Raw genomic sequence first — 26571 nt, 5'->3', positions numbered from 1 at the left:
ATTTGTGTCCAAAACTATAATCGATTCGTAAAAAAAACAAGGAACCGAGGGTTGATGCCTAGTGCTCTAGAGTTGATCTCCTAACAGGAAAATATCCAGGAGTGCAGGGCAGACAGTAGAGACAGATCTGCAGACAGACTGCTGAGGGGAGACACAAGCACTTTCAACAGGCACTCGAGGCTGTTGCTAAGGGATCACAAATCAATAGTTCTTGCCTGTATTTATCATCCAACTGTGCAGCACCTGTCACTGAAGAAACGTCAATGCAGCTGTCAAGGGAACAGCACCGTGAACACACTGAGATTATAAAGAAGTTGACCTGAGGCAAAGAGTGAGCGACTCACAGAAGAGCACACAGGGAATGAGAACCCAACCCCAGGAGTCCTGACTCTCCTCTCTCGGTCAGTGTATGTATGAGAGGAGAGAAATAGCATCACAACTGGCCAGAGTGCAAACTCCAATGCGGTTACCTCTGAGCCCTCTCATCCATGCTGCCTAGCTGCCCGGCTAATATCGTCCTCCCCTCTATCGGTTGGTCCTTAGTGTTTCCACAGACAGGCACTTGCTCAGCATGAGAGTCACCCTGTCTTAAAGAGACGGAGGGTTTATTTCAAAAGTGTATTAAAAAATTTCCTGGAAAATCAGGACCTGGATTGGGGTACTTCCACCATTGCACTCTCCATCCCCGAGGGCCCAGGGGTGTGATCGCTCCTCTCCAGTAGAGCTGGGGGCCTTATTGCACAGAGGCCGCATCAGCCATTTTGTCCTGGGCAACCTCTGCCGAGTGACCAGTGAGGAGACATTGCAGCTCTCCCTCCATCCCCCAATTTCCTCCTTTGCCCCCTCAGACACAAACACCGGTGCTGTAGGGTGGGGTCTGTCCCCTGCTCAGCTGGGACTGGCTCACAGCCAACACCTGGTATGTCCCTGGCAGACGCTGCGTATCCCCCCCTCCCTGAGATGAGGTTGCCTCCTGCTGAACATTTCTCTTACAGAGTCCTCTTACTGTAACTGAAAGCAAAGCTTAGACTGTGCCAGGAAAATGGGAGGAGCTGGGAGTGAGACTGTTTTCCATAACATGGAAAGGGAAGAGCTGTTCATCGGGGTGTGATACTGAAAGCTGTCATTGGGGCTGCAATCAAGCAGAGTGGAGCTATCCTACAGAGTGACTACCTGGGGCAGATTCTGTCACGTTACTGGGTCTTGAGGGGAGCAGCCAGATCACTGATGCACCCATAGGTGGGGATGTTGGCATAGAAATGGTATAGAAGGGGGCCATGTGAGGTCTTGAATAGAAGCTTACTGTCTGATAATCCTATGTCCGCTGTTCATGTGTTTGTGTAATGTCTGTGTATGCAATTATTAGCATGTACTTGAATGGATACTGAAGATTTCCCTGCATGCAGTTGAGCATTGGGCAGGACTGGGCCTGTGGACATGCTAATTAGCGAGGTCCTGTGGGACAATGGCTCTCAATAGGCCAAGGACACACCTAAAGAATGGTGGCTGTCACCTGAGCTGCCAGCAGGGAGCACAGAGATTGGCCTCTGGCCAGGTGACCTGCTACAGTCAAGAAGGGACCAGGAAGGAGGTATAAAGAGGCCATGTGGTCGACGCCATCTTGTTCTCAGCTCAGCACTTCATCCCAGAGGCAGCACTGCAGGGATTGAAGAGCCCGGAAGACCTGTGAACCCATCCTGACCCTAGGATGTGCAACGAGAACTTTTAAACCAGCAGCTGTAACATCTCTGCTAGAGCCTGCATCGAGAACTGGGTGATTCGATGAATGTAATGTACTATTCCTTTAACAACCTTATTCTCATGCTTTTCTTTATTGTAATAATAAACCTTTAGATGTTAGATGCTAAAGGATGGCCCAGCGTGATTTGTGGGTAAGATCCAAAGGGTAAATTGACCAGGGATCTGTGGCTGGTTTCTTGGAACCGGACAGAACTTGTTCAAGGTAGGTGGGATTGGGTGCTAGGACCCCCCACCTGTGTATGAGGCCCGGGGCCATCTGGGGCATGGATATTGCTGGGGTGTCGGAGGGGTTTTGCTCCTGAGGCTTCAGGCAGGCAGCTGAAGCGCTCTGTGGGGCTGGTTTGTGGCCTATTTGGAGAGGTCATCAGTCTGGGGGCTGTAAGGAGCCCCGGATTTGAGCAATTGGCCCTGAGCGGACACCCTCAGCTGTGCCTAGACACAGCCCGGTCCGTCACAGATGCACCACCAGGAGAGTGGGTAGATGGGGCTGCATCTTACCATCTTACTGCCACCAGAGTGGGGAAATAGCTCCCTATCCCAAACACTTCTCTCCCCTATGGCTATTAGTTTCAGTGCCATGCAGGAGGAAAGGCACAGTATGGACGTTTTATGCTCTTATGTTTTCCTCAAGGACACCCTTAATGTCAGCAAAGATCATTCTCATAAAAGCTTATAAAGTTGAGAAAGAAGGAAGACGGGTTAACAGTTTGTGAACATCTGTTTGATCACTTTTTTGGCAGAAAAACAGTTCACAATCTCTTCTAGTCACTTGGAATTCTCCCTTCTTCAACGTATCCTCTGAATCTCTGATTATGTGCTTTTAAGAGTGATACACTTTGTATTTATTAATATTACAATTCATCTCTCATTTTCATGTAATCATAGAACACTAGAACATGAAGAGAATTTGAGAGGTCATCAAGTCCAGGTCCTTGCCTGTGCGGGAGGACTCAGTACCATCTAGATTATCCCTGACAGGTGTCTATCTAACCTGCTATGGAATATCTCAAGTGATAGAGATTCCAGAATCTCCCCGGGCAACTTATTCCAATAGTTCGCCATCCTGACTGTTAGGAAGCTTTTCCTAATGTCCAGTCTGAACCTCCCTTTGCTGCAATTTATGCCCTTTGCTTCTTGACTATCATCCGAGGTCAAGGAGAACTTTTCCCTTTTAACACCTTGAGTCCGTCCTTGGAGAGAGATGTTCCTCCCATCTCCCTGTTACTTGGAAGAAACTGCTCTGACCCAGACAAAGGAGGGAAAAATAAAAATCCTTTGTCCTAGTTTGAAATCCCTGCCTGCATTCCTATTGGCTGACCAGATACCAGGCTAGGGACAGGAGACCCACTCAACCCTTTAGTCCCCAGGAGCTGGTTAGCCCTCCTGGCTATGACACTCTCCTTGCTCCATCCCTCACTAGACCATCCTCAGCCACATCCTCACCTGTTCATAAACCCAGGAGAGGGTGGGGTCGTCCTCCTACCCAAGGTAAAAATTGGACACTCATATGGAGAAGAGTGACAAAGAGTTGAGTTAGAGCCACCAGAAGGTCTGTGCCAGGTGGGCTCAGGCTGCCAGTGGGTATAAGTGCGTTCGGTGTCCTGAATTTATACTGCAGAGCATCGTTCAGCCATGGGCCAAGGCTTCGTTGCCAGGCTGGGAGCATCAAACCGGGTGTGGAAGCAGGGACTTGGGCTCCTGGGCTTAGAGGGTCTCAGCAATCAAAAAATGTTTCATTAAAGAGATCCTAGAATCAGAGAGCTGGAAAAAACCTCAGAAGGTCATCAAGTCCAGTCCCCTGCTCTAGGCATGACCAATCTCAGCTAAATCAACCCAGCCACGGCTTTGTCAAGCCGAGACTTAAACATCTCTAGGTATGGAGACTCCACTACTGCTGAATCTGCTGGCAATGCTCCTCTTAATGCAACCTAATATGCCATTAGCCTTCTTGGCTACAAGGGCACCCTGTGTTGACTCATATCCAGCTTCTCATCCACTGTTACCCCCGAGTCCTTTTCTGCAGGACTATTACTTAGCCGGTTGGTCCCCAGCCTGTAACAATGTTTGCGATTCTTGCATCCCAAGTGCAGAACTCTGCACTTGTCCTTGTTGAACCTCATCAGATTTCTCATGGCCCAATCCTCCAATTTGTCTAAGTCACTCTGGACCCTATCTCTGCCCCCAAGCGTATCTACCTCTCCCCCCAGCTTAGTGTCATCCGCAAACTTGCTGAGGGTGCAATCCATCCCCTCATCCAGGTCATTAATAAAGATATCGAACAAAACTGGTTGTAGAACTGAATCTTGGGGCACTCTGCTAGAAACTGACCGCCATCCTGACATCAAGCCGTTGACCATTACCCGCTGGGCCCGGCCCTCTAGCCATCTTTCTATCCATCTTACCATCCATTTATCCTATCCATATTCCCTTAATTTGCTGGGAAGAATATTGTGGGAGACCGTATGAAAAGCCTTGCTAAAGACAAAGTATATCACATCCACCGACTTTTCCATGTCCACAGAGTCATTTAGCTCATCATAAGAGCAAATCAGATTGGTCAGGCATGACTTTCCATTTGTGAATGCATGCTGACTATTCCTAATCACTTTCCTGTCTTCCAAGTGCCTAAAAAATGTATTCTTTAATGATCCCTTCCATGATTTTTCCAGGAACCGAGGTAAGACTGACCGACGTATAGTTCCCGGATCGTCATTCTTTCCTATTTTGAAGATGGGCACTACATTTGCCTTTTTCCAATCATCCAGGATTTTTCCCGACCTCCACGACTTTTCAAAGATAATGGCCAAAGATATTCAGAAATAACCACAAAGCAGGATTGGTTGTTGCTGCAATACCCAAGCTCTTCCCCAAAATGGGGGAAGATGGAGGAACTGTTCTGAAGAGACTTGTTCAGCAGCCTTCCAGTCCTACTATTGCTTGGGATGCAGCTGTTCCAGATGAGGTCTTTGATATCCAGGGTGGTGACCTGAAGCCCTTCATGGGCAGGTAGCTATTACCTGCAATCGATTGTTGCAGTTAAAGTAATTAGGATTCGCTGGTGTTGTGTCCCGACAGGTCTCCTGCTCCATCAATGATGATAACCATTTGTCAGTGTGTGTATGTGTGTGTCCTCCTCTGCTTGTCCTCTATGATTGCACAAATAGCCAATAGAGCAGACTCTGAGAGCCCCCAAAAACCACAAAACCAGGGAAGAAATGAAGGTGCTCTGCCAGATTTATTTTTAAACAAAGTACAATAATAATTGTCAGTGGATTCTATTGAACTACTATGTATATTTACCCCCTGAAAACGGACTTAACTCAGACAGGGCCAGGAATGCAACATTGCCCCCATGGCTTGACAAAGACAACTCTTTGGAATATACTTTTATACACAGGCATCAACAATTTACCCATCGCTCCTGACATATTGTGTTGGCATCCTCTGATTTTACCTAGATCTACCCATTACCTTGTACATGGGGGTTCAACCACTATCTCACTTGCCATCATTTTACACCCTGTTCTGTTACAACCTACCTGAAATGTGGTCACAGCCTGGGCCTAGTGACTCTTATGTCTGAGTGTTTCTACTGTAGCAGCCCTGCTCTTACCCACTTTTGTGAGCCGGTGTCAGCTGATGGTCAGGGCAGTGCATGTGTGTGTGTTACACCCGAATCTTCAACTGATGAGACAGAAGGCCCCTGTCGCGGTGGGCAGTCTAGGTGAGACTGACGGGCGCTCCAAGAAGTTTACAGGGAGAGCTTATTACACCTTAGATTTTGACTGCTAGGATACACTATCCCTTCACAGTGGGCAGCCTGGGGAGGCTGAGAGATGCCCCAATGGATCTGTCCCCTGGAAGTGAAATGATCCAACGCTCAAGCTTTCCCTATATCCGTCCCTTATGACCGTCTGGAGTTCTTTTTATAATTGTGCTTGGTTCTGTTACAGCAACAGAAGGAGTCAGGTTAAATCTTAAACAGTTACTATTTTATTGTTACAGGGTAAACTTAACTGTTAAGTGCTACTACTGTGTTACAGATAACACAGCCACTACAAAGGACAGGACAGAAATTACACTAATAAGCCACTTACAGGTACCATGAAACCCTTTTGGTTCTCTGAGCTCTTATTAAATGCATGCAAAATAGACACCTAGCAGGTATATATTCTCACCCCTGCGCTCCAGATTTGGCGTAGCCAGCGTCTTTCTCTCAATCCCTTGGGAAGAAGTAGGGCAAGGTTGGGCGTCCCACAGACCTCAGGAGACAATACCTGCCAGCAAGTGTAGATGATTGGAGCTCAAATGGGGTGGGCTACTAAACCCCTCTTTATACCCCTGGGGTCACGTAGGCTTCTTCCTGGTCTCAAGTGGCCAATTAGGAAAAATGGCTTTGAATGCCAAGTTTCCCACGAAGGGTGCAAAGCATAATTCACACCTGGGAAAATGCAGACAATGGGCACCTCTGGTATGTGATGGGCGAAGATTCCTCTCCTGGGACAGTGCAGGAGTGTCAACTATTGGTACTAGCCATCAGGGCGACGGGAGGCCCGAGTTGTCAGCTAGCCCATTTACTGTCTAGATTCTGTTTTCGGTAGAGTCCGGGACAGGCAGCACACCTGCATTCCCAGGGCATCAAAGGCTGACTGCCTTTCTCTTGCTCTCTGGGGGGAGAGGGGACAAGGTGGTGTTCATGTCTGGCTACAGTGGGGACCTGCCCCTTGCTCACAGTTTCACTTTGCTTTATATCATGGGTAGCCAACCTATGTAACAAAGAGAGACAAAACGGCAGAAAAAATGTAAAGAGCCGCATCAGAATTGTCAAGCAGAAAAAAAAGTGCCCCCCCGAACAGAATTGCTAAGCAAAAACAAAAACAATTAAAAAAAATTTAAAGGAGGCTGCCCCTTTAAGAAGGCCCGCACCTCTGACCTGGTAAGGAAAGGGAAGCTGTGGGCAGTGGGGAGCTGGCGTGGGGTGTAGGATGTTGGGGTTGCAGGAGTGGCTTCAGGAGCTGCACTTTTGGGTGGTAAGAGCCACATGCGGCCCATGAGCCACGGGTTGGCCATGGCTGCTTTATACTAATAAAGTCTGAAAATTGCTGTTGAGGCCTCAGTCCCCTGAGCAGTCCTGTGATACATGGGCTAATGTTTCAGGCCCTCCTTTTACTACAATTTGGAGCCATGCATTGACCATATGGTGGGCTCCCATAAGGTAGGGAATCAAGAGGGTTGCTGACTGATACAGTCCCTCACCCCATCTACTGCTGTGTCCCACTTGAAAGATTAAAAAAAGGCTTTAGTGTCATGAAGAAGTCTTATCTTGGAAAACCGTTTGGACAACGGGGAAGGAGTGGCCTCACATCTCCCCTGGGAGTTGGCCTGCTTGGACCACAGCTCCATATCTCCAACTAGACACACTTACTGTGCTGTGTGCATAGGACCCGTTATTATAAGGGTTGGTACACTGCCCACGTTCTTCACCAAGTGTTGTGGATTTGAGCCTGTCCTTCCCCTTCTGCATAAGTGGGAGGCCACGCCAGCTCACTACAAGGCTGGGAGTCACCTACAATTAGGGAATTAGGCCCAGTGCATGGTTTTGTCACAATAAAGCAAATCGATCTATGATGGATTTATTATTAACTATTGTCAGGAGAAAAGTATGGATTGAAACAGAACCTAGTGCTTTTTTAAAAAATGTATCAGGTATCAGTCCGGAAAGTAGCATAGTTGTGAAAAACCAGAAATGGAATTGTGGTTCAAAACAGGATACCTGAAAAATAAAACAACAGTTTTGTAACCCAGTGATGCAGAGATGAGTGAAAAATTCAAATTCAAAGATGAGAGTGCACCAAGGGAACATCGATCAGCGCTGGAATGTTTGAGTGCAGACCTCTGTGTCCAAGGAACAGTACGATTAGTGATAATGAAAATCCACTGAACGGCTGCAAACCACTAAGACAATTACACTCGGGTTAAACTACATTAGCTTTCACATGGGTCAGGGAACAAAATACAAAAAGCTACAATCTCTTTTTTGCCAATTTCAGTTATCATGGATGCAGCCAGCACCTCTTCCACACCATTTGAAGCCAAATTTGCATGATTTTACCCCCCACTCTTGTCTGTCCTACTGGCTCCAGAGCTGTATCCTTATGACAGTCTCCTTGTCGGTTTGTATCAGCTCCTGGTCCAACCCTGGTTCAGAGAGAGCCCAGCTGGTGAGGACAGATGTCAGGATGTTCCAGCGAGGAATAGAAGGGGAGGGGAGGAGTGAGCAAAAGTGCTGGACTTTTATGGACGTGTCAGAACAGAGGTGAAGACCTGGGGGATACAATGAAGTAGGGCATATACCCGATGCAATTAAAGTGGTGTATGGGCCAGGGTTTGAGGGACTAGTCAAAGAGGCAGGGAGAAAGTTAGGAGAAATTAGACACTTGGACACATGAAGTGTTAACGAGTTCCACTCAGACTAATAACCCAGTTATTCTCGTTGACAAAGCACAGTAAGATCAGGACAGGATTGAATGAATCTCTGACTGATCCACTCAGTGAGAGGGCCGAGTACCATCTCCCCAGCCAGCTCTGCACTAACCATGGTCTGTGAGCCAGGGCACTTAGGAGCCTTTGTGAATTTAGGAGCCTTTGTGAACAAAGAAATGCAGCATCCGGTTCCGGATCTGTTTGGTCCTCACACCATAGATGATGGGGTTTAGCGAGGGGGGCATCACGTAGTACATGTTGGCAATAAGAACTTGTACAGGGTGAGGCTTCTTCTCAAATCGTCCCGAGAGGGAGAAGTAGATACCTGGGATGTGAAACACTAAAATGGAACAGAGGTGGGAGGTGCAGGTCCCAAAAGTTTTGAGCCGTGCGTCCTTTGTGGGGAGGCTGAAGATGGCCCTGAGGATCTGAATATAGGACACAACAATAAACAACACATCCAGACCCTTCAGACAGAATAGCACAAATAAGCCATAGTGACTACTGGCTCGGGTGTCACCGCATGCCAATCCCACCACTGGGAAGTGAACACAGTATAGGTGGGGGACTATGTTAGTTCTGCAGTATGACCACTTTTTCGCCAGGAGGACATAGGGCAATGTGATCAAGGCACCACGCAGCACCACGGCCAGGGCAATTTTGGTTACTGTAGCGTTTGTCAAGATGGTGGAATGTCTCAGGGGATGGCAGATGGCCACGTAGCGATCCACAGCCATGGCCACGAGGATCCCAGACTCTATTGTTATGAAGCTGTGAATGAAGAACATCTGGGTGAGGCAGGCATTGAAATCAATCTCCCTGGAATTGAACCAGAAGATGCTCAGTGCTTTGGGCAGGATGGATGTAGACAGACCCAGGTCAGTCATGGCCAGCATGCAGATGAAATAGTACATGGGCCCATGGAGGCTCAACTCCATCTTCACGATACACAGGATGGTGAAGTTCCCAAAGAGGGTTATAATGTACATGGTGCAGAAGGGGATGGTGATCCAGACATCAGCTGTCTCGAAGCCCGGAATGCCCTGCAGGATGAAGGTGGAGGGGTTGGTAACCTTGGTTGAGTTGAAATCTGACATGAGACAGAGGAGAATGGGTTGAACTGTGAGTTAGAGCAATTCCTCCTCTCTGCACTGTACGTTCTCCGGACTTCCTATTGCTCTTGGCCTAGGATGAGGGTTGTCGGAGAAATCCTGGAAGGAGAGACAATGTTCATATCAGACAACACAGCTGGTGTCATGGTTGAATCAGATTGGTCTCTTCACACACTGAAATGTGACAGTTTCATTGTTCAGATAAATGATTGATGAACAGCTGGATTTTCTAACGTGAATTTCATATTTAATAGAGCTCCATGCTCAATAATGTGTCATCACCTTGGAAACCATAATAGGCACCAGCTGGAAAGAGGGTGTTGGGGCCTTTGTTACCCACCTTTGGTTCTTAATGCCTGGAACGTTAGGCTAGATATTCCATGCTGTAGAGAATGCCTTATTCGCCAGGTTGCTGAAAACGTGAGAGTAGGAAAAAAACCCAAACCCATCTCAGTTAGAACAATCCCCAGTGAGAAGCTCAGTTTTCATCCCCCAGTCTCTGCAAAGGACACAGCTGATGTAAAGGAGGCTTGTGAGACAGGTTGTGAGAAAAGCAGAGGCTGACTTCTCTGGACAGACTGAACTGTTCAATTGTATCCAATTGATATCCTTTGATCCTTATCTGCTTCTTTTTAACTATCCAGCCTTCAGGTGCTTATAGTTTACCAGTTTTGCCTAGTTGTTTTTCCCTTTGATATTTTCATGTCCTCTGGTGCTTGTTTCCCACCCCATTCCTTTTTTTCCTTCCCCCCTCTTCCTTCTCCTCTATTTATTTTGGCTCTGCACATCCTAAACTCAAAACTCCCGTCATCTGAAGACGTGGGTTGTGCCCACGGAAGCTCACGATACCATCTACATGTTTTGTTAATCTACAAAGTGCTACCAGACCATTTGTTGTTTTTAAGATTATCTTGCACAGACTAAGTGGGCTTCCCCCTGAAGTATCAGGGACAGTTTAGTTTAGGGAGGAGACAAACCAGGGGAATACAATAGAGGAGAGGATGTTAAATAATATTATTGCACTAACATGCAAAAAGAGGGAAAATTCCCAACTTCTTACATAAATGGACATTATGTTCATCTATGTGTCTGACGGTATTATTTTTTACTATTGCTTCAACTAATTTTCCCTGAACTGACGTTCAAATTACCGGTCTGTAGTTGCTGACATCGCCTCTAGAGCCCTTTTTAAATATTGGTGTTACATTAGCTGCCTTCCAGTCATTGAGTACAGAAGCCAATTTAAAGGGTAGGTTACAAATCAATTAATAGTTCTGTAATTCCCAATCTCATTTCTTTCAGAACTCTTGGGTAAATGCCATCTGGTCCCAGTGACTTGTTACTGTTAAGTTTATCAGTATGTTCCAAAACCTCCTCTAAGGACACTTCAGTCTGAGACAGTTCCTCTGATTTGTCACCTACAAAGGATGGCTCACGATGGCTCAGATTTGGGAATCTCCCTAACATCCTCAGATTTGAAGACTGATGCAAATAATTAATTTAGTTTCTCCACAATGCCTTTAACATCTTTGGCTGTGTCTAGACTGGCCAGTTTTTCCAATAAATCAGCCGCATTTCAGGAAAAACTTGCCAGCTTTCTACACTCGGCATTTGAATTTCTGCAAAAGCAATGACTTCCTACTGTATGAAATCTGTGCTTTTTGTTGAAATATTATGCTGCTACCGTTTGGGCAAAGGTCCCTTTTGCACAAAAATTTTGCGCAAAAGGGCCAGTGTAGACAGCTCAGATTTGTTTTGCGCAAAAAAACCCCGGTCGCGAAAATGGCGATCGAGGTTTTTTTGTGCAAAAGCGCATCTAGATTGGCCACGGACACTTTTCCGCAAAAATTGCTTTTGCGGAAAAGCATCTGTGCCAGTCTAGACACTCTGTTCCGAAAATGCTTTTAATGGAAAACTTTTCCATTAAAAGGATTTCCGGAAAATCATGCCAGTCTAGACGTAGCCTTTGAGTACTCATTTAGCCTCTGGATCATACTGCCTCTCCCCCGGTTGTTTAGCAGGCTTGTTGCTTCTGATGTACTTAAAAACATTTTGTTATTACTATTTGAGTTTTTGACTAGCTGTTCTTCAAACGCCTTTTGGGCTTTTCTTATTACATTTGTACACTTCAATTTGCCGTGTTTATGCTCCTTTCTATTTACCTCACTAGGTTTAGATTCCCACTTTTTAAAAGATACCTTTTTATCTCTTACTGCTTCTTTTACATGGTTTTTAGCCCATGGTGGCTCTTTTTCAGTTCTTTTACTATATTTTTTAATTTGGGGGTGTACACTTAAGTTGGGCCTCTATCATGGTGTCTTTCAAAAGTGTCCCTGCAGCTTGCAGGGATTTTACTTTAGTCACTCTGCCTTTTATTTTCTGTTTATCTAACCTCCTCATTGTTGTGTAGTTCCATTTTTGAAAGTATGTCCCATGGTGTTGGGCTGATGAGGTGTTTTTCCCACCACAGGAATGTTAAATGTTATTATAATATGGTCACTGTTCCCAAGCGGTGCTGTTACAGTTACCCCTTGAACAAGATCCTGCACTCTGACAGGGTTTAATTAAGAATTGCATCTCCCCTTGTGGGTTCCTGTACCAGCTGCTCCAAGATGCAGTCATTTAAGGCATTGAGGAATTTTATCTCTGCATCTCGTCCTGAGATGACGTGTACCCAGTCAATATGGAGATAATTGAAATCCCCCACTATTACTGAGTTTTTTATTTTGATAGCCTCTCTAAACACCCTTAACATTTCATAGTCACGATCACTGTCCTGATCAGGTGGTCGATAATAGAGCCCTACTACTATACTCTGATTAGAGCATAGAATTACTGTACATAGAGATTCCATAGAACATTTTGATTCATTTATGATTTTTTACTTCATTTGATTCTACATCATCTTTCACATATAGTGGCACTCCACCATCCACATGGCCTATTCTAGCCTTCCAATATATTTAATATCCCGGTATGATTATGTCTCACTGATTGTCCTCATTCCACCATTATGCCTATTATGTAATAGAATCATAGAATAATAGGACTGGAAGGGACCTCGAGAGGTCATCGAGTCCAGCCCCCCGCCCTCAAGGCAGGACCAAGCTCCGTCTACACCATCCCTGACAGATGTCTATCTAACCTGTTCTTAAATATCTCCAGAGAGGGAGATTCCACCACCTCCCTTGGCAATTTATTCCAATATTTGACCACCCTGACAGTTAGGAATTTTTTCCTAATGTCCAATCTAAACCTCCCCTGCTGCACTTTAAGCCCATTACTCCTTGTCCTGTCCTCAGAAACCAAGAGGAACAAATTTTCTCCTTCCTCCTTGTGACACCCTTTTAGATATTTGAAAACCGCTATCATGTCCCCCCTTAATCTTCTCTTTTCCAAACTAAACAAGCCCAGTTCATGAAGCCTGGCTTCATAGGTCATGTTCTCTAAACCTTTAATCATTCTTTTCGCTCTTCTCTGTACCCTTTCCAATTTCTCCACATCTTTCTTGAAATGTTGCGCCCAGAACTGGACACAGTCCTCCAGCTGAGGCCTAACTAGTGCAGAGTAGAGCGGCAGAATGACTTCACGAGTTTTGCTTACAACACACCTGTTGATACAACCTAGAATCATATTTGCTTTTTTTTGCAACAGCATCACACTGTTGACTCATATTCAACTTGTGGTCCACTATGACCCCTAGATCCCTTTCCGCCATGCTCCTTCCTAGACAGTCGCTTCCCATCTTGTATGTATGGAACTGATTGTTCCTTCGTAAGTGGAGCACTTTGCATTTCTCTTTATGAAACTTCATCCTGTTTACCTCTCACCATTTCTCTAACTTGCTAAGGTCATTTTGAATTATGTCCCTATCCTTCAAAGAAGTTGCAACCCCACCCAGTTTGGTATCATCTGCAAACTTAATAAGCGTACTCTCTATCCCAATATCTACATCGTTGATGAAGATATTGAACAGTACGGGTCCCAAAACAGACCCTTGCGGAACTCCACTTGTTATCCCTTTCCAGCAGGATTTAGCACCGTTAACAACAACTCTTTGACTACGGTTATCCAGCCAATTATGCACCCACCTTATCGTGGCCCTATCTAAGTTATATTTGCCTAGTTTATCAATAAGAATATCATGCGAGACTGTATCAAATGCCTTACTAAAGACTAGATATATGACATCCACCGCTTCTCCCTTATCCACAAGGCTCGTTATCCTATCAAAGAAAGCTATCAGATTAGTTTGGCATGACTTGTTCTTCACGAACCCATGCTGGCTATTCCTTATCACTTCATTACCTTCCTAGTGTTTGCATATGATTTCCTTAATTACCTGCTCCATTATCTTCCCTGGCACAGACGTTAAACTGACCGGTCTGTAGTTTCCTGGGTTGTCCTTGTTCCCCTTTTTATAGATGGGCACAATATTTGCCCTTTTCCAGTCTTCTGGAATCTCCCCTGTCTGCCATGATTTTTCAAAGATCATAGCTAAAGGCTCAGATACCTCTTCTATCAGCTCCTTGAGTATCCTGGGATGCATTTCATCAGGACCTGGTGACTTGCTGACATCTAACTTTCCTAAGTGATTTTTAACTTGTTCTTTGTGTATCCTATCTTCTAAACTTACCCTCTCTCCGCTTGTATTCACTAAGTTAGGCACACCTCCAGACTTCTCGGAAAAGACCGAAACAAAGAAGTCATTGAGCATCTCCGCCATTTCCAAGTTCCCTGTTACTGCTTCTCCCTCCTCGCTAAGCAGTGGGCCTACCCTGTCCTTGGTTTTCCTCTTGCTTTTAATGTATTTATAAAAGGTCTTCTTGTTTCCCTTTATGCCTGTAGCTAGTTTGATCTCATTTTGTGCTTTTGCCTTTCTAATCTTGCCCCTGCATTCCCGTGTTGCTTGCCTATATTCATCCTTTGTTATTTGTCCTAGTTTCCATTTTTTATATGACTCCTTTTTTATTTTGAGATCGTGCAAGATCTCTTTGTTAAGCCAAGCTGGTCTTTTGCCATATTTTCTATCTTTCCTAAACAGCGGAATTGTTTGCTTTTGGCCCCTTAACAACAAGATAATGGAACAAGTAATTAAGGAAATCATCTGTAAACACTTGGAAAGTAGCAAGGTGATAGGGAACAGTCAGCATGGATTTGTAAAGAACAAATCAAATCAAATCAATCTGATAGCTTTCTTTAATACGATAACGAGTCTTGTGGATAACGGGGAAGCAGTGCATGTGGTATACCTAGACTTTAGTAAGGCATTTGATACGGTCTCACATAATATTCTTATCAATAAACAGAGAAATCTAACTTAGATGGGGCTACTATAAGGTGGGTGCATAACTGGCTGGATAACCATACTCAGAGAGTAGTTATTAATGATTCACAATCTTGCTGGAAAGGCATAACAAGTGGGATTTCGCAGGGGTCTGTTTTGGGACTGGCTCTGTTCAATATCTTCATCAACGATTTAGATACTGGTATAGAAAGAACGCTTATTAAGTTTGCAGATGATACCAAGCTGGGAGGGACTGCCACTAATCTGGAGGATAGGATCATAATTCAAAATGACCTGGACAAATTGAAGAAATGGTCTGAGATAAATAGGATGAAGTTTAATAAAGACAAATGCAAAGTGTCCCACTTAGGAAGGAACAATCAGTTTCACACATACAGAATGGGAAGCGATGGTCTGGGAAGGAGTATGGCAGAAAGGAATCTAGGGGTTAAAGTGGACCACAAGTTAAATATGAGTGAGCAATGTGATGCTGTTGCAAAGAAAGCAAACATGATTCAGGGATGTAGTAACAGGTGTGTTGTGAGCAAGAAAGGAGAAGTCATTCTTCCGCTCTACTCTGCGCTGGTTTGGCCTCAATTGGAGTATAGTATCCAGTTCTGGGCACCGCATATTAAGAAAGAGGTGGAAAAATTGGAGAGGGTCAGAGAAGAGCAACAAGAATGATTAAACGTCTAGCAAACATGACCTATGAGGGAAGGCTGAAGGAATTGGGTTTGTTTAGTTTAGAAAAGAGAAGATTGAGGGGGGACATGTTAGAAGTTTTCAGATATCTAAAAAGGTGACATGAGGAAGGAGAAAACGTGTTCATCTTGGCCTCTGAAGATAGAACAAGAAGCAAGGGGCTTAAACTGCAGCAAGGGAGGTTTAGGTTGGACATTAGGAAAAAGTTCCTAACTGTCAGGGTGGTCAAACACTGGAATAAATTGTCCAGGGAGGTTGTGGAATCCCCGTCTCTGGAGATATTTAAGAGTAGGTTAGATAAATGTCTATCAGGGATGGTCTAGACAGTATTTGGTCCTGCCATGAGGGCAGAGGACTGGACTCGATGACCTCTCGAGGTCCCTTCCAGTCCTAGTATTCTATGATTCTATGAGTCATGTACTCTTCCGTACCAACCGGCTTTCCCCCATCTTTTAGTTTAAAGACTTTTCTATGACCTTTTTAACGTTTAGTACTAGCAGTTTGGAGTCACCTTGGTTTAGGTGGAGTCCATCCTTCCTGTATAGGCTCCCCCTCCCCCAAAAATGTCCCCAGCTCCTAATAAATCTAAACCTCTCCTCTCCACACCATCGTCTCATCCACTCATTGAGTCTCTGAAGCTCTGCCTGCCTACCTGGCCCTGCACACAGACCTGGAAGCATTTCTGAGAATGCCACCATACAGGCCATGGATTTCAGTCACTTTCCTAGCAACCTAAATTTGATCTCCACAGCCTCTCTCCTACCTTTCCATACATTTACCATGACCACTGTCTCCTGCCCAGCATGACACATAAGTCTATCTAGATGCCTCGAGAGATCAGCAACCTTCGCACCAGTCAGGCAAGTCACCACACAGTTCTTCCGGTCATCACAAACCCAGCTATCTACGTTTCTCATCATAGAATCTCCCCTTTACTTACACCTGCCTTGTCCTAATGACTGGAGTTCCTTCCCCCAGAGACATAATCTGGATACCCAAACATCATATGGAAGGAGGTTCCAACTATGGGAAGGTTTCCCTCTGCTCTCCTTGACTGCTCTCCTTCCCTGAGCCTTTCATCCTCCTTAATAGCACAGGAGCTGTCAGAGTGGAGATGGGACAGTTCTACAGTGTCCCAGAAAGTGTCATCTACATACCTCTCTGCCTCCCTCAGCTCCTCCAGTTCAGCCACCCTGGCCTTCAGAGCCTGCATTTACTCTCTGATGATTAGGAGCTCCTTGCACTGGGTGCACACATACAGCACCCAACCATCTGGCAGATACTCACACATACTACACTGGATGCAATAAACAGGAGAGCCCCCACTCTACTACTCGGCTTCTGCCTGCATTTTCTCCTATGAATAATAAGGTTCTCTATGGGGGTTATTTAAATGTTTGGGATATAGTTTAGTCTCAAGTTTCAAAGAATGTCTATAGCAGCTTGCTCCCTCTAAGCGCCCCTTCTCCACTTCCCTCTCAAAATTCCCTCCCGTTTGCCATCGCCCAGTTCCCAAGATTCCCTGGTTGCTTACTAGCAGGTTCTATAAGCTCTGGCCTTCGTGATAGCCCCTCCCTTTGGCTTAAGTTCGACCAATGAGCAGAGGGTTTTAGATTTCAAACCCTAATTAAGGCTCACAGCTTCCAACTGCCAGACCTGAGCACACGGCCTTTCAAACAAGCCAAAAGCGCAGCACAGGAATCTCCAAACAAACGAACACAAGACCAGAACCCCCGAACACAAACACACACACTCCAGAGAGCCACTTACCCCAAACTCCTGTAAATTGCCCTACTTCACCAGGAAAGCTCCCCTCTCAAAACTCCCTCCTGTTTGCCATCGCCCTGTTTGCAAGCAATGGATTGACCATTGAAGCTGCTGGGAGCATCACATTGAGTGCAGACTGTCTGGCACTGTCAATTAGAAGGTCTCGTTTTAGTTGTTAGTCACTTTGACTATTGTTAATCATTTGGCCTGAAATCTTGCCCCAAAGGAGGCTTGCTGTGGTGTGGATAGTTATTAGAAAGTTTCAGACATGACAGTTCAGCCTGCTCCTCTAATGCGACAGGAGAGACGGTTTGTGACCCACATTGGAAAATCCTTCAATCTGTAACAGTGAGGAGCCCCATCACCTCCTGGCTTTGCAAGAGATACAAGTGATGAAACAGCCACCCTGTTAGCAGCCAGAGCCCTGAGATGTGAGGGGAGGCGGTGACAGTGTCTGGGCATGAACACACAGCTGGCCCCCGAGGGCTTTGTTCTGTTCTTCCTCCAAGGAGAGTTTTCCCTCCGTAGAGCCTGAGCAACCCATGGGCCACAGCCTTAGAGTTTTGCTTTGTATTGTACAGCTACTGACACCTTTCCTCCTAACGGATCCCCTGGGCCACAGAAATGCCCCAACCTTAGAGCTGAAGGTGTCAGCCAGGATGCAGAAGCAGGAAATGGTGTCCCTGGGCTCTGTTCTGTGCAGGTGGGTGACAGGGAATGGATCATGTGAGGTTTAACTGTCCTGTTCACTCCCTCCGGGGCACCTGGATTGGCCAGAGTCGGCAAACAGCACACTGGGCTGTATAGACCGTTGGTCTGACCTTGTGTTCTTACGTAAGAATGGGAAGGGCCCTGAGAGGTTCAGGGTCTGTGCAGTGCAAAAAAGACCACAGACCAATCCCCTCTCCCAGCACACCCAGCACACGCATAGCAAATTGGGGATCTAGGAGGAGAGGACGGTACCTGTGAATCCTGAGGTGGAAGTGTCTTCCCAGGGAAACTGTCTCATGCAGACACGTCCCGCACCTCTCTCACCGCACCGTCTGCAGCAAGTAAGAGCTGTAGCGGAGAATCCAAAGTCTATAAGGCAGCTCTGGCCCATCCCATTGGGCATCGCTCAGCACCCAGGAGAAGTGACAGCTGGATGTAAACAGGCTGGAGACTGGGGACACTCAGGACAGGGTCTCTGTCTCCATGTCTGTGCCTCTGGGCTCATTAGCCAGGTTTAGCTTTGTACAGTCATTACAGGACTTCCCAGTGGGAGATGGGACATTTCAAAATCTATGCTGAGCCCCAAGGGAATTGGCTGCTCTGTGTGTTTGTGTCCAAAACTATAATCGATTAGTTAAAGAACAAGGAACCAAGGGTTGATGCCTAGTGCTCTAGAGTTGATCTGCTAACAGGGAAATACCCAGGAGGGCAGGGCAGACAGTTCCACGAGGCGTACAGCTAGTTTGGATAGGAAGCCTAATCCGAACTAGCTACTCCGTGCCGTGTGTAGTCGTGCAATGCGGGGTCCGACCTAGCCAGCATTTAAAAATGGCGCCGGCTGGCTTCATGCAAATGAAGCCCGGGAAATTCAAATTCCAGGCTTCATTTGCAACTCTGTATGACTACCTTACCCCCCCAGTTCGAACCCTGTCTTATTCTCTCTCTCTTTATTAAAGGTTCTCAACATTTTAGTCTAGCAGCGCTTTAAAGCCTAACAAATCATGGAGATAAAATCATGAGCTTTTGTGGGTACAACCCACTCGTTCAGATAAGAGAAGTATTTAAAGTCCAGTTCCAAACTATATATGAGATAGCAGGTGGAAAAGAAGGGAAAATAGTGAATTGGAGTGTTCATATTAAAAGAAGCTGATAGAGAAGGTGCAAATTGTTCTCAAGTGCCCATTGGTTGGCTGGTTAAGTCATGAGGATGTGGAAGGGAGTGTGCTGGCCCAGAAATGTCCTTATTCACACCTTTGTGATGGCACCCAAGCTAGTAAATGAAGTTAAATTCCAAGGCTTCCTTGTGTATTTCATTTGTGAAATTAGCTTGAAAGAAAACAGTAACTTTGAGATCCATTCATGAGTGCCCGGGCAGGTTACAGTGTTCTCCAAGTGATTTGTTTGCTTTTTTGACTGTACTTAATCCTCCAAGACTTCGCTCTTCACTTGTAACAGCTAATTTAGCTCCCAACGTTTTGTGCATATATTTGGAATAATGTTTTCCAGTGGGCATTACTTTGCTTTTATTAACCATTTATTATTGCCCTTTTGTTGCCCAGTCCTCTGATTTTGGGAGATCCTTTTGAGGTTCTTTACAGTCTGCTTTGGATTTAATTATCTTATCAGTTTAGGATCATCTGCAATTTTGCCACCTCGCTCGTTCTGCCATTCTCCAAATCATTAATGAATAGGTTGGATTAGGCTGGTCAAAGTGCAAACCGGGATAAGACAATCATTCCAGTCTAAAAACTGACCATTTATTCCTTCCATTTGTTTCCTATCTTTTAACCAATTACAACTCTATGAAGAGTCCTCCCATTTTATCCCAGGACAACTTACATTAAGAGCCTTTTCTGAGGGACTTGTAAAAGCTTTCTAGAAATGGAAATCGACTATGTCTACTGGATCCCATTGCCCACAGGTTTGTAGATGCCCCCAAAAAGTTACTATGTTGTTCATAGATGATTTCCCTTTATAAAACTCATGTTGAGTTTTCCGCCTAACAAATTATGTTCAGCTCTGTGTCTGAAAATTCAGTTCTTCGTTATAGTTTCTAGGAATATGGCCATATTGAAGTTAGATTTACTGGCATAGAAGTTCCGAGATGACTTCTACGGTCCTTTTAAAAAATGGCATCACATTAGCCATTGCACTGTAATTTGGCACAGAAGTTGATATAAAGTATGGGTTACAAACTACAGTTCTTTCAAAACTCTTAGGTAAATGTCATCTGATCGTCATGCAGTATAATGTTCCATTTCATCAGTTTGTTTGTCTCATTAGTTTCAAGCACATTAGGAAAATAGAGGCAGGCCCAACAGGGGCACACAGCATACTCAAAAGTCTTTCAAGTGCTCACTAAAGGTTCAAAGGATTGTCATGGTAGGGCTGCTCCTTTTGTTCAGTTTGGCTCAGGAGGTCCCACCAGATGCCGGAGAACTCTCTCAGTGGGGATTCCCACTACAGACAAGGGGACCTCCGGAGCTTCTGACACTCCCAATGGGGCAGCTGGTGCTAGGGCAGGAACTACCATCATCTCTCACCTCACAATAGACTCCGAGCCCGTAGAAGTGAGACTTGAGTCAATGTCTTCTATTGCCCTTAATAGCCAGCTGGTGGAATGTTCTGGGAAAACTTCTTTGTGTGCCAAAGACAGCAGGGGAGAACCAGCTGGGTCCTGGCTTCCTGAGTTTGGGGGGTTTCAATCCATGTGATGGTGGGGATCTCCTGTCAGCTCATGTGGGGCCACTGTGAAATTCTGAGGGCTTGTGTCATGTCTCTGTGAACCTGTTCCTAAACCCAGGGGAGGGTGGGGTCGTCCTCCTGGCCAAGGTAAAAATTGGACACTCCTATATGGAGAAGAGTGACAAAGAGTTGAGTCAATCTTGACACTGTTAGAGCCACCAGAATGTCTGTGCCAGGTGGACTCAGGCTGCCAATGGGTAGAAGTGGCTTTGGTATCCTGAATTTGTACTGCAGAGCATCGTTCAGCCATGGGCCAAGGCTTCGTTGCCAGGCTGGGAGCACCAAACCAGTGTGGAAGCAGAGACTTGGGCTCCTGGGCTTAGTGGGTCTCAGCAATGAAAAAATGCTTCATTAAAGAGAACCTAGAAACATAGAGATGGAAAATACCTCAGAAGGTCATCAAGTCCAGCCCCCTGCTCTAGGCAGGACCAATCTCAACTACATCAACCCGGCCAGGGCTTTGTCAAGTCGAGTCTTAAACACCTCTAGGGACTCCACTACTTCCCTAGGTAACCCATTCCAGTTCTTCACCACCCTCCTAGTGAAATAGTTTTTCCTAATATCCAATCTTGACCTCTTCCACCCCAACTTGAGACCACTGCTCTTTGTTCTGCCATCTGTCACCACTGAGAACAATCTTTCTCCAACCTCTTGGACCCTCCCTTCAGGAAGTTGAAAGCTGCTCTCAAATCCCCTGTACTCTTCTCTTCTGCAGACTAAACAAACCCTAATCCCTCAGATTCTCCTCATAGGTCATCTGCTCCAGCCCCCTAATCATTTTGGTTGCCCTCCTCTGGTTGCGACCACATCCTTTGTGTAGTGGGGGGCCCAGAACTGAACACAATACTCCAAGTGTGGCCTCACCAGAGATGAATAAAGAGGAATAATGACATCTCTGAATCTGCTGGCAATGCTCCTCTTAATGCAACCTAATATGCCATTTGCCTTCTTGGCTACAAGGGCACACTGTTGACTCATATCCAGCTTCTCATCCAGTGTAACCCCCGGGTCCTTTTTTGCAGAACTACTACTTAACTGGTTGGTCCCCAGTCTGTAACCACTTCTCTAGATCTGCTGGCAATGCTCCTAATGCACCCTAATATGCCATTAGCCTTCTTGGCTACAAGGGCACACTGCTGATTCATATCCAGCTTCTCACCCACTGTAACCCCAGGTCCTTTTCTGCAGAACTGCTACTTAGCCATTCGGCCCCACCCTGTAACTATGCTTGGGATTCTTCTGTCCCAAGTGCAGGACACTGCACTTGTCCTTGTTGAACCTCATCAGATTTCTTGTGGCCCAATCCTCCAATTTGTCCATGTCACTCTGGATCCTATCTCTGCCCTCAACCGTATCTACCTCTCCCTCAAGCTTAGTGTCATCTGCAATCTTGCTGAGGGTGCAATCCATCCCCTTATCCAGGTCATTAATAAAGATATTGAACAAAACGGGTCCTAGAACTGAACCTTGGGGCACTCTGCTAGAAACCGACCGACATCCTGACATCGAGCCGTTGACCACTACCCGCTGGGCCCGGCCTTCTAGCCAGCTTTCTATCCATCTTACCGTCCATTTATCCTATCCATATTCCCTTAACTTGCTGGCAAGAATGTCGTGGAAGACCTTATGAAAAGCCTTGCTACAGTCAAAATATATCACATCCACAGGGTCAGTTACCTCATCATAGGAGCTAAGCAGATTGGTCAGGCACGACCTGCCCTTTGGGAATCAATGCTGACTATTCCTAATCACTTTCCTCTCTTCCACTACATTTGCCTCCTCCACTATATGTGACTTTTTCCAATCATCCGGGATCTCCCCTGATCTCCACGACTTTTCAAAAATAATGGCCAATGATATTCAGAGATCATCACTAAGCAGGATTGGTTGTTGCTGCAATACCCATGCTCCTCCCGAAAATGGGGGAAGTTGGAGGAACTGTTCTGAAGAGATTTGTTCAGCAGCCTTGCAGTCCTAGTATTGCTTGGGATGTGGCTGTTCCAGATGAGGTCTTTGATATCCAGGGTGGTGACCTGAAGCCCTTCCTGGGTAGGTAGCTTTTACCTAAAATCGCTGGCAGAAGTTTTCCAGGCTGGTGTCTAAAGTATCTAAAATGGCTGACTTTCAGAACCCTGTAATCTCATGCCTTGGCGATTGGTGCCATTAAAGTAATTAGGATTCGCTGGTGTGGTGTCCCGACAGGTCCCCTGCTCCATCAATGATGATAACCATTTGTCTGTGTTTGTGTGTGTGCTCCTCTGCGTGTCCTCTTGGCTTGCAAAAATAGCCAAAAGAGCAGATTCTAAGAGAACCCCCGAAGACCACAAAAACAGAGAAGGAATGAAGGTGCTCTGCCAGATTTATTTTCAAACATAGTACAATAATAATCGTCAGTGGATTCTATTGAACTACTATGTATATTTACCCCCTGAAATTTGCCTTAGCTCAGACAGGGCCAGGAATGCAACATTGCCCCCTTGGCTTAACAAAGACAACTCTTTGGAATATACTTTTATACACAGGCATCAACAAGTAACCCATCGCTCCTGACGTATTGAGTTGGCATCCTCTGATTTTACCTAGAACCACCCATTACCTTGTACATGGGGGTTCAACCACTATCTAACTTGCCATCAGTTTACACCCTGTCTGTGTGTTCTTGTTTTCTGTGCTTGTATATATATGTGTTGGGGGTGTTGGTACCAAGATGTTCCTCAGCGAGGTGTTCTGTTACGACCCCCCTGGAATTTGGTCACAGCCTGGGCCTAGTGCCTCTTATGTCTGAGTGTTTCTATAATACCAGCCCTGTTCTTGCCCACGTTTGTGAGCGGGAACCTGCCTCTTGCTCACAGCTTCACTTTCTTTATATCACGCATGGCCAAAGCATGTAACAAAGAGAGACAAAACGGCAGAAAAAATGTGAAGAGCCGCATCAGAATTGTGAAGCAGAAAAAAAAAGTGGCCCTCCCGAACAGAATTTTCCGAGCAAAAACTAAAACAATTAAAAAAAATGTAAAGGAGGTTGCCCCTTTAAGAAGGCCGACATCTTGGGTGCCATTTTTAAAACCCGCAGCTCTGACCTGGTAAACACAGGGAAGCTGTGGGCAGGGGGGAGCTGGCGTGGGCTGTGGGACGTTGGGGGTGCAGGAGTGGCTTTGTGAGCTGCAATTTGGAGGGAAGAGCCACATGCGGCTCACGAGCCGTGGGTTAGCCACAGCTGCTTTATATTAACAAAGTCTGAAAATTGCTGTTGAGGCCTCAGGCCCCTGAGCAGTCCCATGATACATGGGCTAATGTTTCAGGCACAGAATCTGGTGGTTTTTTCAAAAATGTAACAGGTATCAGCCTGGAAAGTAGCATAGTTGTGAAAAACCAGAAATGGAATTGTGATTCAAAACAGGATATCTGAAAAATAAAACAACAGTTCCTCAACCCAGTGATGCAGAGATGAGTGAAAAGTCCAAATTCAAAGATGAGAGGGCAGCAAGGGAACATCGATCAGCGCTGGAACGTTTGAGTACAGACCTTTGTGTCCAAGGAACAGTATGATTATTGATAAAGAAAATCCACTGAAAGGCTGCAAACCACTAAGACAATTACACTCAGGTTAAACTACATTAGCATTCACATGGATCAGCGAACAATACGCACAAACCAACAATCTCTGTTTTGCCAATTGCAATGATCATGGATGCAGTCATCACTTCTTCCACACATTCGAAGCCAAATTTTCATAATTTTACAGCCCCACTCTTGTCTGTCCTGCTGCCTCCAGAGCTGTATCCTTACGACAGTCTCCTTCTCAGTCTGTAGAAGCTCCTGGCCCAACCCTGGTTCGGAGTGAGCCCAGCTAGTGGGGGCAGAGGTCAGGATGTTCCAGCGAGGGATAGAAGGGGAGGGGAGGAGTGAGCCAAAGTGCTGGACGTTGATGGAAGTGTCAGAACGGAGGTGGAGACCTGGGGGATACAATGAAGAAGGGAATGTGCCTGACGGGATTAAAGTGGTGTAGGGGCCAGGGTTTGAGGGATTAGTCAGGGAAGCAGGGAGACAGTTAGAAGAAATTAGACACTTGGACACCTGAAGTGTTAACGAGTTCCACCCAGAGCAATAGCCCAGTTATTCTCCTTGACAGATCACAGTAAGATCAGGACAGGATTGAATGACTCTCTGACTGACCCACTAGGTGAACAGGGCTGAGCACCGTCTCCCCAGATAGCTCTGCACTAACCATGGTCTGCGAGCCAGAGCACTTAGGCACCTTTGTGAACAAAGAAATGCAGAATCCGGTTCCGGATCTGTTTGGTCCTCACACCATAGATGATGGGGTTTAGTGAGGGGGGCATCACATAGTACATGTTGGCAATAAGAACTTGGACAGGGTGCGGCTTCTTCTTGTCAAATCGTCCCGAGAGGGAGAAGTAGAGACCTGGGATGTGAAAAACTAAAATGGAACAGATATGGGAGCTGCAGGTCCCAAAAGTCTTGAGCCGGGCGTCCTTTGTGGGGAGGCTGAAGATGGCCCTGAGGATCTGGGTGTAGGAAACAATAATCAGAATCACATCCAGACCCAACACACAGAATAGCACAAATAAGCCGTAGTGGCTACTGGCTCGGGTGTCACCACACGCAAGCCACACTACATTCATGTGTGCGCAGTACAGCTGGGGGATGATGTTAGTTCCGCAGTATGACCACTGCCTCGCCAGCAGGACATAGGGCAATATGATCAAGGCACCGCGCAGCACCACTGCCAGGGCAATTTTGGTTACTGTAGCGTTTGTCAAGATGGTGGAATGTCTCAGGGGATGGCAGATGGCCACGTAGCGATCCACAGCCATGGCCACGAGGATTCCAGACTCTATTGTTATGAAGCAGTGAATGAAGAACATCTGGGTGAGGCAGGCGCTGAAATTGATCTCCCTGGAATTGAACCAGAAGATGCTCAGTGCTTTGGGCACAATGGATGTGGACAGACCCAGGTCAGTCATGGCCAGCATGCAGAGGAAATAGTACATGGGCCCATGGAGGCTCAACTCCATCTTCACGATACACAGGATGGTGAAGTTCCCCAAGAGGGTTACAATGTATATGGTGCAGAAAGGGATGGCGATCCAGACATCAGCTGTCTCCAGGCCTGGAATGCCCTGCAGGATGAATGTGGAAGGGTTGATGACCTTGGTTGTGTTAGAATCTGACATGGAGTAGAGGAGAATGCGTTGAACTGTGAGATAGAAGAATGCCTCTTGTATGTTCCGTACGTTTTCCTGACTTCCTCTTGCTCTTATTCTTGGATGGTGGTTGTAAGAGAAATCCTGGAAGAAAAGGCAACACAGACATGAATGGTAGCGGGTGTGATGATTGGATCAGTTGGTTCTTGAAAGTAGGAATAAGGGATCTTCCGGAAAAGGACATATTTTCCGCAAGATCCTGTCTAGAATGGCGCTTTTCTCCGGCAAGACCCCGAGCCGGAAAAAAGCGGTAGCCATGTTCATGCAAATGCCGCGGGGGATATTTAAATACCCCGCAGCATTTGCAATTCCAAAGTGTCTCATTAGCATCCCTTTTCCGGAAAGGGGCGCCAATGTAGACACAGCCTTAGTTTCTCCACTATGGCTTTAACATCTTTGAATGCTCATTTAGCCTCTGGATCATAGTGCCCCCCCCCCCCCACCCCAGTTGTTTAGCAGGCTTGTTGCTTCTGATGTACTTAAAAAACATTTTGTTATTACTTTTGCAGTTTTTGACTAGCTGTTCTTCAAACTCCTTTTTGACTTTTCTTATTACATTTGTACACTTAAATTGGCCGTGTTTATGCTCCTTTCTATTTACCTCACTACTTTTAGACTTCCACTTTTTAAAAGGTACCTTTTTATCTCTTACTGCATCTTTTACATGGTTGTTAGCCCATGGTGGCTCTTTTTCAGTTCTTTTACTATATTTTTTAATTTGGGGTATACACTTAAGTTGGGCCTCTATCATGGTGTCTTTCAAAAGTGTCCATGC

General features: G+C 45.9%; 2 protein-coding genes across 2 annotated transcripts; both read right to left on the bottom strand.

Moving 5' to 3' along the window:
- Positions 1 to 8396: 8396 nt before the first annotated feature.
- LOC102455831 (olfactory receptor 52E4-like) lies at positions 8397 to 9341 on the bottom strand. Its single transcript, XM_006110500.3, has one exon. The coding sequence runs from the start codon at positions 9339 to 9341 to the stop codon at positions 8397 to 8399; it is 945 nt and encodes a 314-aa protein (XP_006110562.3).
- Positions 9342 to 24818: 15477 nt separating this feature from the next.
- LOC142818626 (olfactory receptor 52E4-like) lies at positions 24819 to 25766 on the bottom strand. The gene has a single exon (XM_089774020.1). The coding sequence runs from the start codon at positions 25764 to 25766 to the stop codon at positions 24819 to 24821; it is 948 nt and encodes a 315-aa protein (XP_089630146.1).
- Positions 25767 to 26571: the final 805 nt, after the last annotated feature.

Source organism: Pelodiscus sinensis, chromosome 1 (assembly GCF_052426305.1).
Source record: "Pelodiscus sinensis isolate ZL-2025 chromosome 1, ASM5242630v1, whole genome shotgun sequence".
Lineage (NCBI taxonomy): Eukaryota > Metazoa > Chordata > Testudines > Trionychidae > Pelodiscus > Pelodiscus sinensis.
This window is presented reverse-complemented; position numbering and strand designations above follow the sequence as displayed.